Below are 11,153 nucleotides of genomic sequence, written 5' to 3' on the forward strand. Positions count from 1 at the left end.
CTAACAGACGCCTCGATGGATTCCCTTGTGATGATGCTTTTTGCCTTTCCATTTTAAACCCGTTTCCTTCTCTGCATGGCCATGTCTCGAGATCATACGTCGCCTGGCGACCGAGGTAGGGCCTGTTTGAAACGCTGCCATATCCATGGGCTCTGTGGCCATAAGCCTCTCAGTCACAGCCACGATGTCCGCTACAAGTCGATCAATGAGATCTGCAGACATACTTTCACGCACGACTATCCGCAGTATCTCAGTCTTGTCCTCCGATGGTGGAAGTGGGTAGTCTATGTTGTGGTTCCCTTGGTTAGCTTCTGCGCGCTCCAATATCTCTCGCAGTTTATGATAATTGCAACGTAGCAAAGCGAGCCGGAGAATATGGAGTGACATACTTGGGATGATATACTGTTTCGCACGCAGCAACAAACTGACGCTGTCCTGCTTCACGTCTGGGTACTCTTTCTGAAACTCATCAGAGAACCTAAAAGACACTACAGGCAAGCCGGCATTATAATCCGCCGATGTCTCGCCTCCATGATATTTCGACAGGCCTTCGACCTGCTGAAACTTGAAAGTCCCTTTCTTCCGATGGATGTCGCTGACGCAAATGAACCAGCCCGTGTTTTCAAGCGCGGTGCTTAGCAACCGGGCATTTGCTAGGCAATTTTCCATGATTTCGCGGTACCCATTGAAGCCCAGGCGAACAAGATTGTAATACTGTCCTATCACCTGCATTCCAGGCCGGGAGAAATTTAAGGTGAACGTCTCTTCGGTTCCACCAAGATAATGGAGCTCAAAGATAAGGTCGCTTGGCAGATACTCTCTATCCCGCCAAATGATCCAGCCAAGACCGGCGTATACCAAGCCGAATTTGTGGCCCGACACATTGATGGATTTTACGCGAGGAAGTGAAAAGTCCCTATATTATGTTTGTTAGCTTGCCTTTTTTTTTTTTTTTTTTTTTTTTTTTTTTTTTTTTTTGGATTGCCTGAGGTTATTACCATTTTGGACCCCCAGCTTGGGCATATGTGAACGGAGCAACAAATCCCCCGCTTGCAGCATCAACATGGATAGGCACATCTATCCCTGTCTTCGCTTCGAATTCATCGAGAATTTTCGAGATCTCTTCCACTGGTTCGTAGTGGCCCGTGTATGTACTTCCTAGAATGACAAAGACGCCGATCGTGTTCTCGTCTACATTCTTTCTGACAAGCTCTGGGTCAAGCCTAAACTGGCTCTTCTGAGAAACGTCTAAAATTCGCGCCTCGACATCAAAGTACCTAGCGAATTTAAGCAGTGCGACCTGTGCATTCGCACCCATGATGATGTTTGGTTTCGAGCTGTCTTTCCCCTCCTTTTTCCTTCTCTCCTGCCAACGTTTTTTCATTGCTAATCCACCTAGGTGGATAGCTTCTGAAGACCCGGTGGTCGCAGATCCAGTAGCCTGCTCTCCCGGTTGCGCGTGCCAGAGATTCGATATCATTGAGACGCAATGAGCATGCATTTCCATCAAGGCCGGATATTCATCAGCATCAGCCAAATTCTTGCTGATATTCTCGGATAGAAGTTCTTCAGCTTCGCGCTCCATGTAAGTACCGACGAAACTATGAACATTCAAGCATTTTCGTTAACATAACATTTGCCAAAGCCCCCTTTGGGTCATATTCTTTTTTTCCCAAGTGAATTCGCAAAAGCTGCCCAGGGCTTCAGAAGATATATTACAAACCTTGCCAGGTTCAAATTTGGAATCCCATCCAAATTCAAGTCATCCTTCAACATCCGACGCACTGCCTCTGCCGGAGCGCCCTTCTGGGGTATCTGGAACTTAGGAATTTCCTCACGACTAGCATACCGTGTGGAATACGGAGTCATGGACCCAGCGACATTCTCAGTCCATATGCGTTCACTTTTTCTACGCCCCGGATCCTTGCGGAGTTCCTCGACCAGCTGGTTGGCGTCAACCTGCACTCGTGGAAATACCGGTATAAGTCAGCAGATAATCATTTAAAATAGTTATAGCAAGACAACATGACGTAACGAGCATATGGGTTGATAATTCCCAGAAAAAAAGAGGAAGCCTCTAAAATGCATGGAGCTTGGCAACGCAGTTTGTGTATAGACATAGCCCTCTCCGTTGATCATTGGCTGTTCTAGCCTTCGACGACGAACAACCCCTATGCGGAATCCCACTTACATGCGATGCAAGGCTCATTTTTGCGGTTTTGGTGTCACAACTTGATTTCCTCAATGTAGATCAACAATATCCGGGGTCGAGATAGCGGCGGATTCCAGCGATTTAAACAATCCCTATCCTATTTTTTATTACTGTTCACGAAGCTTTCTTGGCCTATATTCCTACACGTAGATGTAGTCCGTCATGTTTCACATTTTATATTTCAAGGAACTGACTGGCCTGGAATGTATGTTAGATGCGTCGGGAGTGACGTAATTACCCTCCCTGTCTGGACGTCATCGTCATTGACTTTTCACCTCCGAAACCTCTTTTCTCTACTAAGTAATTGGCTGTTATTTACCATGTAAACCATAAAATTTGGAAACGAAGTCAATATAGGTAGGTACCTAGGTATTGAAAGAGGTTGTTTTTGCTTCGTCTCGTTTCCTGGGTTAAATCGGTTGCGTTGGTTAACTAGTGATAGCACTCGAGGTAGCTCCTAGGTTGGAGTCCATTAGATTGGAGTCCAATCAATTCTCATCATCTTCTGCTGCAATTTCTATACAAATCTGGTATGTTTTGATAATGATTTATTATCCTGCCTGCTCTGTTGAATGAAGCTGTGCTGATTTCTGAATTTAGCAATAGAGCTGGTAGGTAGGTGTGGAAGGGGTGTCTTTCGTGGTCAAATTTTGTTTAGAAGGCACAATGATATATATACAGCCAAAATTTCCAAATTATGAAATGAGTATAGCTTCATTTAGTAGAGGAGATGGATAATATATTGCAATCAGAGAATATCAGATCTATATAGAAATTGTGGCAGAAGTTGCTGAGAGTTTTCAACGCTAAAATATGTTTGAGACAAGACACTTTGGCTTGGGCTCGATTTATTCCTTAAGTTACCCAAGACAGCTTGGTCGAAAGGTGGCAAAAAGAAAAAAAAAAATTAATTTATATAACAGTGGAATCGATTGTAAGATAGTTAGAAAGTTCAAGTACTTTTAATCCACGTCATACTCTGTAAAAGTCCATTCGAACTTAAAAGGTTGAAGTGATTAGTTTTGCATACGGAGTACTACAAGGTCCACACAGTATGTTTGCTCAGGATAACCCATACATCATCTTAGTCTACTCAACGTCCTCATTTTAGTTCAAATTGATAGACTCCCCCTCAAAGTCCAGCCTGCCCTTCCTCGTAGAGCGCAATTATAAATAGTCCGGCTCAATTTCTGTCCTCAGTGCTCAAGCCGGTGGCGAAGGGGAACTGTGTTTGCCTACGCAAAGTTGAACGAAGCCATCCGGTGACAGCTCACTCCACAGGCCCGTGTCGCAGTCTGAGCCGATCCAGGGGTTAAGAGACGCAACTCTTGCTACATCGACACCGAACAAATCGGAGAACATCGAGCATTTGAAGATTGCTAGGTAAATTTGAGTTAGTTTCCGGTCAGAATTCAATCTCTTTCAATATGAGGATCAAGGACGCCGTTTACCCTTATCAGCTGCTCGAAACTGGACATAGCAATCACAGTCCGATGGCTGGACAGATGTCGGCGGTATTAAATTTGTATTTGGCGCCATACAATGGTCTTGTGGGCCGGTATAGATGGCTGCAAAAGGAAATCCATTAGTTTCTTGTTGAACAACGTGGGAGTGGAAAAATGGTCCAGGTCGGATCCAAAATACTTACGTCGTTGCTCCCAGAGTCGAATACAGTAGCTATATTCAACCTGGAAAAAGCAATCCTCCCGTGAAAGACTTGGGTTCCACTCTAGCAAGTCATCGACTGTCACGTCAGCCACCCATGCCCAGTTTTGACAGCGGTTCATCGTCTTCAAGTCATCGCCGAACCCTGCGTGTTCGCTGAAGGCGTCTTCGTATATGAGGCAATCCTTGAGCGTTCCTGGCGCTGCAGGCTTCAGCGGAGGGAATTCGATTGGGCTTGGAACAAACGACTCTGCAGGAGGGTGGGTGAATGTGGCTGAAGGTGCTTCAACGGGATATCCACTATATGTTGCAATGTTTCCGACAGGTTGCACACAGTACGACGTATTTCTCCATAGGTTGGTGCAGTTGTCGTCAACCTGGGGGTTAAGGAAATAAAAGTCCTTGAGGGATATGCCAAACCTCAGCGAAATCATGGAGCAATAATCGCCATCTTCGATCTGTCGCGAGTTCTGTTAGCTCGGATCCCTTGCTTTGCTGCTTTTCCCTTTTCCTCCCTTTTCTTCCACACTTGTGGATTGACCAGAAAGAGGGCGAAGTACCATATACCAACGGTTGCAGTTGGTGTTTGATTGTCCTTGGGCGTTGGGGGGCACTGGCACTGCTGTAATCATATTCCCCCCTTCTCTCACTGGAACGGTTGGCGTTGGGGAACTGCGGCGGCCTTGTTAGTTAATTTATATTGGAATCCTAGCAAGATGATGGTTACTTCTCGCCTTGCACAGAAATACCAGCCGGTATATGCAGCCAGATTAGAGCAACCGCTGTTGATATGAGGATTCCAGGCTAGGAGTTGTGCCATTGTTATGTTCAAGTCGCGCACCAATGTCTGGCATGTGTCAGCCAGTTGTAATTGGCGGGTTTCGCATTCCCTTGGTAAGCAAAGGGACTTTCCTGCTGCGGGCAAGAGACTACAGTTGATATCGATGGAATTCTCTATAATCAGCCTATATGTCGAGACATTATTATCTCGAGAAATCGTCACACAAGTGTCGCCCTCCTTGATTACGTATTGCTTAGCACAGGTTGGTGCTGGTGGAGCTGTTGTTGAGTTGAGAGCATACGATGCAGGGGTAGAATAGTCGTAACCATCAGCGTTACAACTTGATGTTAGGGATGAGAAGTCTGCTGCTCCCTCTTCGGAATAACCAAAGGGTGATGAGAGTTGAAGCTTTTGCAGGCCAAGTTCACAAAACGAACAATCCCGAGCCGGCGCGGAGGTCCCGTTCCAACTGGCGGCAATGAGGTCACAGTACTGGCCCGTTGATCTAACGAAGTTGTCAATTATAACCTTGACAAACTGCTCCCGCCTAAATCTACCACTGCCACTTACCGGTCCTCCAGACAGGATAGGCTGGCGGCATAGAGAAACCGGTCCACGAGATAGGTTGCTCAATGATTACGATCAGCAGAAGAGAACACAAAAACACTCAGGCTTCATTCATACCTGGGTATGCTATGCTTCCACCAGGAACAATCACATCACTTGGGCCTTTGCACGCGTCCATAATCGAATTTCGAAGATTGTCCAGATCCTTGCGACACGAAGTTCCGCAGAGAAGTTCGAGTTGCTCCTTTGGAAGTATTTCAAAACTCGCCTGCCTATCTACCGGGTTAACATACAATACAATGAATATGGCCTCAGGGGTATGCACTCTACTTACGCCATGCCGGAATAACTCCCGAGCCAAGCAGGGCATGAGCTCAATGTGGTGTTGAGAGCAACAAAGCAGGAAGCACTCAACCCCAGCTCTTCAAATGGTAGTATATAGCCTTCAAGCTGTTGGCTCCATATAGTTGGAGCCAAGAGAACCAGCACCAGGACAATTGGAGAAAGAATTAGTTTGTGAGACATGCCGCCTAACCGATACTTATGCCTCTCGGGATAGGTAAGGAGCGAAGCGTGCGTGTAACTGTCTCCCTGGTACTGTTGAAAAGTCAATTATTTGCTCCAACGCAAACTTTTCTACCCTGGGAATTAGTAGTCAATACTAATACTCCGTACTGGCTGTAGAGTTAGGTATCGAATTGGGAGCTTTGGATGCACTGGGACGCGGAGTTCAGACAAGCCCTTCTCTAGCGCGCAGTGCTCAAAACATGGAGATCTTCCGGGTTCCGAAGCAATGGCGGAAAGTATTTAAAATATCTGTCAGGGCGATATCCCTTATGGCTGACTTTATTCTCCAGAGCTCATATACAGCAGCTTCCTGCCGGAACGCGTGTTCAGAAAAAAGGGGTTGATCATGTGCGCTGACTAAGCGCCAGGCCAATCAACTATTTTTGCAGGACATCATATCAATGACCAAGGGCTATATTCCTGAACAACGGTCAATATGTACAGTTTTAAGCTTAAGGGTCATATTCTCAGCCACCATAATCTGGAATATGGGATCTTACCTGTTCTACTCTGTATCGTTCCAGCCCGGAATAGCAGTTCCCCGACCTGGGCTTTGAAGTCTTTGTGTTTTTTCCACCTTGACAGAGTGGACGGCAGTAGATTGTCAGTGAAATTATATCAAAGGCCTATAAATATTGTTCTACTTTCCATAAATGTCATATACCCTTTGATGTCTGCTATTGTTCATCGGAGCATAGAGAATATGTCAATGGTTTTGCGGATTTCCCAAAAGGGGTTGAGGCTCTGCTCTTTTGAGCGCAAGAAGAGACTTCATCTTCCCACAGACAGAGTCTCTGCGGACGACTTCATTCCAACCAGGCGACGTCGTTTACTTTGATCCCAGAGCACCCCTTTCATGAATCAATCCGTAATAGTTTGAGATAAGGCCTGTTTCATTGATCAACTGTCAGCCTTATCAGCATGTTGCTCTTGTTCTACTTGTTCTTGTCCTTTGTATCTGCTTCTCTTTACCAGGGGGTTGGGATACATTTCCTCAAACCACCTCTAGATGCGGTTCCAATCGGGCGACACAGGCGACATGCGTCTAACTTGGTTCAGCCACCTCTGCGAGAGTTAAACACATCTCTGCTGCGTTGGGATGATTATTCCTGCGGCCCAAGCAGTATGTATCCAGAGTTCAATGGAATATTCTACCTTTACTGACAATCCTCATTTCCTTCCCAGAACTGTGTAGTAATGGTGCATGCTGTGGCTGTGAGTGTGTTAATGCCCCCTATCGAGGATACTGAATTGATGATTGTAGCTGGTGGGTACTGCGGGTATGGCCCCGATTATTGTGGCGAAGGTTGCGTTAGCAATTGCGATGCTGGTGCCGAATGTGGGGAGTTCGCGAAGCCGGTGAACAAGACATGTCCTCTGAATACCTGGTATATATTATATAAAGACCAATAAGCGTAATCTCTAAAATGTCTTGCTAATCATGGTTTCCTCCAGTTGCTCACAATATGGCTTCTGTGGCATAACTGAAGGCATGTCTCCCTTCCTATCCTTCAACTACCCTGACTAACACGTACTCTGCATAGAATTCTGTGGGAAAGGATGTCAATCTCACTGTGTTCTACACCCAAAGCCCCCGGGCGGCTCAGCGAAGGGCAAGACATTGTCCAGAGGTAGGCATCACCGAAAGCGTACACATCTTCTAGATGGTAACCGGGACTAGTCATTGGCTATTATGAAGCATGGAATGCTCGATCTAAATGTCACAAAGCGTCGCCCCTAGATCTTCCGGGTAAGTCTATTCATAGTAAACGTACAAACGCATACACGCTTACCTTCATTTTAGTCGGTGGCCTCACGCACCTCAATTATGCTTTTGCATACATCGATCCTACAAGCTTTGAGATTACTACCATGGACGCCGCAACACCGATTTCTCTTTTTGATGAAGTAGCGGCCCTCAAAATTGTCAAGCCCTCCCTCCAACTATATGTCAGTATCGGTGGCTGGACTTTCTCCGATAACAATACCATCACTCAGCCCATTTTCGGCAACATCGCGAGATCACCTGCAAATCGACGAAAATTTGCAGACAACATCCTCAGCTTCTTAAACCAATATGGCTTTGATGGAGTTGACATTGATTGGTGAGATATTTTAATCACCTGCTCACCACAAGATCGCTGATTTCCGTGAAGGGAATATCCAGGTGCCCCCGACAGAGGTGGGAAGGAGGAAGACACGGAGAATTTTGTACTTTTAATGAAAAAAATACGTGAAACATTCGATAAGTCGGGACGAAAACTAGGCATCACTTTCACAGGCCCATCCTCATACTGGTATATGCGATGGTTTGACCTGCCCGGATTGCTCAAATATTCAGACTGGATGAACCTCGTGAGTCAAAAAGAAAATGATTTTCCGCAGCTACCCTGGGGCTGAATTATTCTAGATGTCGTATGATCTACACGGTGTCTGGGATAGGGATAATCCCATGTAAGCCCTATGTTCCAAAAAGTCAATTCTCCACCCTCAACTAATAAGGCAACTTGACAGTGGCTCCATCGTTCAAGGACATACAAATCTAACTGAAATAAAAACCGCCGTGGAACTTCTCTGGAGGGTAAAGGTGCCTCCTTCCAAAATCGTGATTGGGTTCGGTTTCTACGGCCGTGCTTTCACGCTTCAAAATCCCAGCTGCGGCGAACCTGGATGCCCTTTCAGCGCGGGCGCTAAACCTGGAGTTTGCACAGGCCAAAGTGGATGTTAGTGTTCACCCTTTCAAATTGTCCCTCAAAGAATTCCGACAGCTGATATATTGTAGATCTTTCTCAATATGAAATCAGAGATATTCTAAACAAAAACAGCAACTCAAAAAGGAGTACAACAAGTGTCACTCACGACAAGGAGGCGGCAGTCAAATACTTTTCATGGGACTCCAATCAGTGGATCTCATATGATGATGAGGATACTTTTAAGCAGAAAGTTGACTGGGCTGATGAAGTGGGCTTCTCTGGCTCCTTAATATGGGCATCGGATCTAGGTTTGATAGAAATTCTCTTGCGTTGTCCGGAATCCTGGAAAGCCTAACATTTAGTAGATGACTACGACTTGACTGCACACAAAGCTTTAACAGGAAATAGTAAGCTGGTGACCGCACGAAGCTTCCGGAGAGATCAAGCGCAAAAGCCTCTTGTAGATGACCTCAATGATTTCCTTGGACGAAGATGCTTCAAGTTCAAAGATACGGTGGACCTAGAGAACCCTCAGGTGGCGAGCTGTTCGCCATATGTCAAGATGGGCTATGACAAGGCGGGCTGCAAAGGTAAGGATGTAAGTGAACAATCAAAGTATGCTTGACTCAATAATTACACAATGAGGCTATCTAACTTAATCCCTAGGGCGAGTGCGGCAAACCCATATGTTGTCCTATGAATAGCGGGCTTAAAGACTGTCAATGGCGCGGTTCTGGAGGTGATTGCAATGGCAGATGCCACGCTGGTGAAGTCCACATTGCGAGCTCGAGTTGGGGTGGCACCCCCGGTCAGTCCGGAACTGGGAGATGTTCAAGAGGTGGAAAGGCTCTGTGCTGTAAAATGGGGATGTTCGACGATTTCAACGAAAACTGCTACTGGAGTTCTGGAGTGTATGTTATCTGCCCCCGAGAATGCTTCATAACCTAGTGGATCCTAACCCTACCCAGCGGCAGCTCGTGCAAGGAAGATGAGGAGAGTCTAGCCTATATGTGGGACCGCACCGGATGGGGAACTGTGTTTAAACATGGAAATCATTTCTGCTGCCCTAAGAGCCAGCCCATGCCCTACAAGAACTGTCATTGGGTGGGCGAAGGCGATTGCGCTGATAATACCTGCAATGAGAATGAGGTGACTCTTGAAGCTGATTCTCGCGGTGACAGTTACATTGGGTGCAGTTGTAGGTTTCCTCCGTTTGCATTTCAGGAGATATACTAATAGCCTGCAAGGGTATCGTGAAAAGTCACTGTGCTGCACCCCTAATCTCGATGTTCTCAAGACACTCAAATGTGATGTTGACACATGCACTGATAATGAGGCGTGTGATGATGAATCGGGCCTTCCGGACAGTAGCGATGTCCTATATAAGCGTTCCTACCAGGACGGTCAGGGAAGAACACTGTGGAGCTATGGTGAATCAGGGCTTCCAGAACTAATCCTAGTACCCCCAAGGCCTGGGAGTCCCCGTACCATGTTTCTAGATATACCCAAACTACTGGGCACCAATGTTTATGGCGCACTCAAGATGGTAAGCCGACCTTATAAACCAGGGCTTTCAGTGGCTTCGGGCGATGGAGCGTCCACCTTGCCTCTGCGAGGAGGCTTTAGGTAATCGCAACCCCCATCACCTTATTTTCTTTTGAGGACCAGACGCTTACCTTTACTTTCTCTCTACAACTAGAATGTTAAAAGACGTTTGCGGAAGTACAGCGGTGCAATACGTCAAGCTTTCTGATCTTCCAATGAAGGGTTTCCACGCGGAGCACCTCCAAGAGGTAGGTCATAGCTCCTGACATCGCATTCGCGTAGGTGGAAATATTTAGCTGCTCATGACTTAGCAGATCCAAATGGTCAAAAGATTCCTCCAGACTGCGGTAACTGGTTATCTACCATCTGGGGCAAAGATGAAGTCAGTTACCATTGATCCGCAGAAGCTCCTTGATGGCTGGAATAAGCTGTACGATGTCACGTTACCGCGAATCGGAGCTATAGTATCCGACAAACCTGACTGGACGCCTCCATTGACACCAAATGATCGTGTATTTGAGATCATTGGATCCTATGCTTACCGCACTGGCATGTCTATACTCCCACGTGATATGAACTACATCAAGAAGAACCTCGTAGGCGGTGCTCAACCAATGGCGATTTCAACCTTTAACACAGCTCTGAGAGATGTGGCGAAGGGAGATATGGAAGCTGCAAAGCTTGTTGCTGGCAAACTTCAGAAAGTCAGTCCTATGTTTCTATAGCGTGGATCGATTGCTAACTCCCATAGACAATTGGCATATTCAACTACTTGAATGATGGAGTTCTCAGGGGCGGCCTCGATAAAGCAAGGAGAGACCTCGCAAAGGAAATTGCGATTATTGGTCAATTCATGCCTGGCCTTGAGCCTTTATCCAGCATATGGAAAGAATTTGAAACCGATTTATACGCGGAAATGGTGGCTGTTGGTACCGCTTTCGTGCTCGACAGCGTCGGTCGAATTAACAGCAAATTCTACGACAAAAACACGATGAGCAACCCTGCAGCAGTCGCCTTGATTGCTCAGGCTAATCTACTAAAGAAGGCGATAGATAAAATTCGATTCGATCCGTAAGCAGTTTGATGACATATTACGGAGGATAATGAGAGATGATATAATGCA

At 46.3% G+C, this 11,153-nt stretch overlaps 3 protein-coding genes across 5 annotated transcripts; 1 reads left to right on the forward strand and 2 right to left on the reverse strand.

Moving 5' to 3' along the window:
• On the reverse strand, positions 1 to 2,209 carry BDCG_06826 (glutamate decarboxylase; the record flags this gene model as incomplete). The annotated part of the gene is made up of 5 exons (XM_045422578.1): positions 1 to 284; positions 390 to 916; positions 999 to 1,601; positions 1,724 to 1,959; positions 2,192 to 2,209. 5 exons carry the CDS (start codon positions 2,207 to 2,209, stop codon positions 1 to 3), a joined length of 1,668 nt encoding a protein of 555 aa, XP_045278191.1.
• Positions 2,210 to 2,516: 307 nt separating this feature from the next.
• On the forward strand, positions 2,517 to 11,105 carry BDCG_06828 (the record flags this gene model as incomplete). Of its 2 annotated transcripts, XM_045422581.1 has the most annotated exons (20): positions 2,517 to 2,742; positions 2,813 to 3,264; positions 3,324 to 5,798; positions 5,910 to 6,915; positions 6,978 to 7,180; positions 7,248 to 7,282; positions 7,337 to 7,423; positions 7,474 to 7,542; positions 7,597 to 7,897; positions 7,949 to 8,147; positions 8,203 to 8,246; positions 8,307 to 8,515; positions 8,575 to 8,793; positions 8,848 to 9,083; positions 9,152 to 9,396; positions 9,454 to 9,683; positions 9,733 to 10,111; positions 10,185 to 10,278; positions 10,345 to 10,734; positions 10,782 to 11,105. In XM_045422581.1, exons 4-20 carry the CDS (start codon positions 6,892 to 6,894, stop codon positions 11,103 to 11,105), a joined length of 3,288 nt encoding a protein of 1,095 aa, XP_045281850.1. In that variant the 5' UTR covers positions 2,517 to 2,742; positions 2,813 to 3,264; positions 3,324 to 5,798; positions 5,910 to 6,891. The 2 variants fall into 2 exon arrangements, with proteins under 2 accessions (XP_045281850.1, XP_045281851.1); XM_045422582.1 differs by lacking the exons at positions 2,517 to 2,742; positions 2,813 to 3,264; positions 3,324 to 5,798; ... (1 more) ...; positions 6,978 to 7,180; positions 7,248 to 7,282 and having other exon boundaries at positions 7,289 to 7,423.
• Positions 3,087 to 6,080, reverse strand: BDCG_06827. 2 transcript variants are annotated; one of them, XM_045422580.1, is made up of 9 exons: positions 5,901 to 6,080; positions 5,560 to 5,822; positions 5,343 to 5,497; positions 5,229 to 5,286; positions 4,612 to 5,163; positions 4,438 to 4,549; positions 3,861 to 4,335; positions 3,664 to 3,780; positions 3,087 to 3,591 (listed from the first exon to the last, which is right to left on the reverse strand). In XM_045422580.1, the coding sequence occupies exons 2-9, from the start codon at positions 5,748 to 5,750 to the stop codon at positions 3,416 to 3,418; spliced, it is 1,836 nt and encodes a 611-aa protein (XP_045281849.1). In that variant the 5' UTR covers positions 5,751 to 5,822; positions 5,901 to 6,080; the 3' UTR covers positions 3,087 to 3,415. The 2 variants fall into 2 exon arrangements, with proteins under 2 accessions (XP_045281849.1, XP_045281848.1); XM_045422579.1 differs by having other exon boundaries at positions 3,122 to 3,591; positions 5,560 to 6,059.
• Positions 11,106 to 11,153: the final 48 nt, after the last annotated feature.

Source organism: Blastomyces dermatitidis (genome assembly GCF_000003525.1).
Source record: "Blastomyces dermatitidis ER-3 genomic scaffold supercont1.7, whole genome shotgun sequence".
Classification (NCBI taxonomy): Eukaryota; Fungi; Ascomycota; class Eurotiomycetes; order Onygenales; family Ajellomycetaceae; genus Blastomyces; species Blastomyces dermatitidis.

Excerpts from the sequence above, each read along its gene's own strand:
- BDCG_06827 (XM_045422580.1), bottom strand. The coding sequence starts at position 5,750 with ATGTCTCACAAACTAATTCTTTCTCCAATTGTCCTGGTGCTGGTTCTC. Across the intron at positions 5,287-5,342 it reads TGGAAGCATAGCATACCCAG|CAACCTATCTCGTGGACCGG; the intron begins GTATGAATGAAG and ends GTAATCATTGAG. Across the intron at positions 4,550-4,611 it reads GGCTGGTATTTCTGTGCAAG|TTCCCCAACGCCAACCGTTC; the intron begins GCGAGAAGTAAC and ends AGGCCGCCGCAG.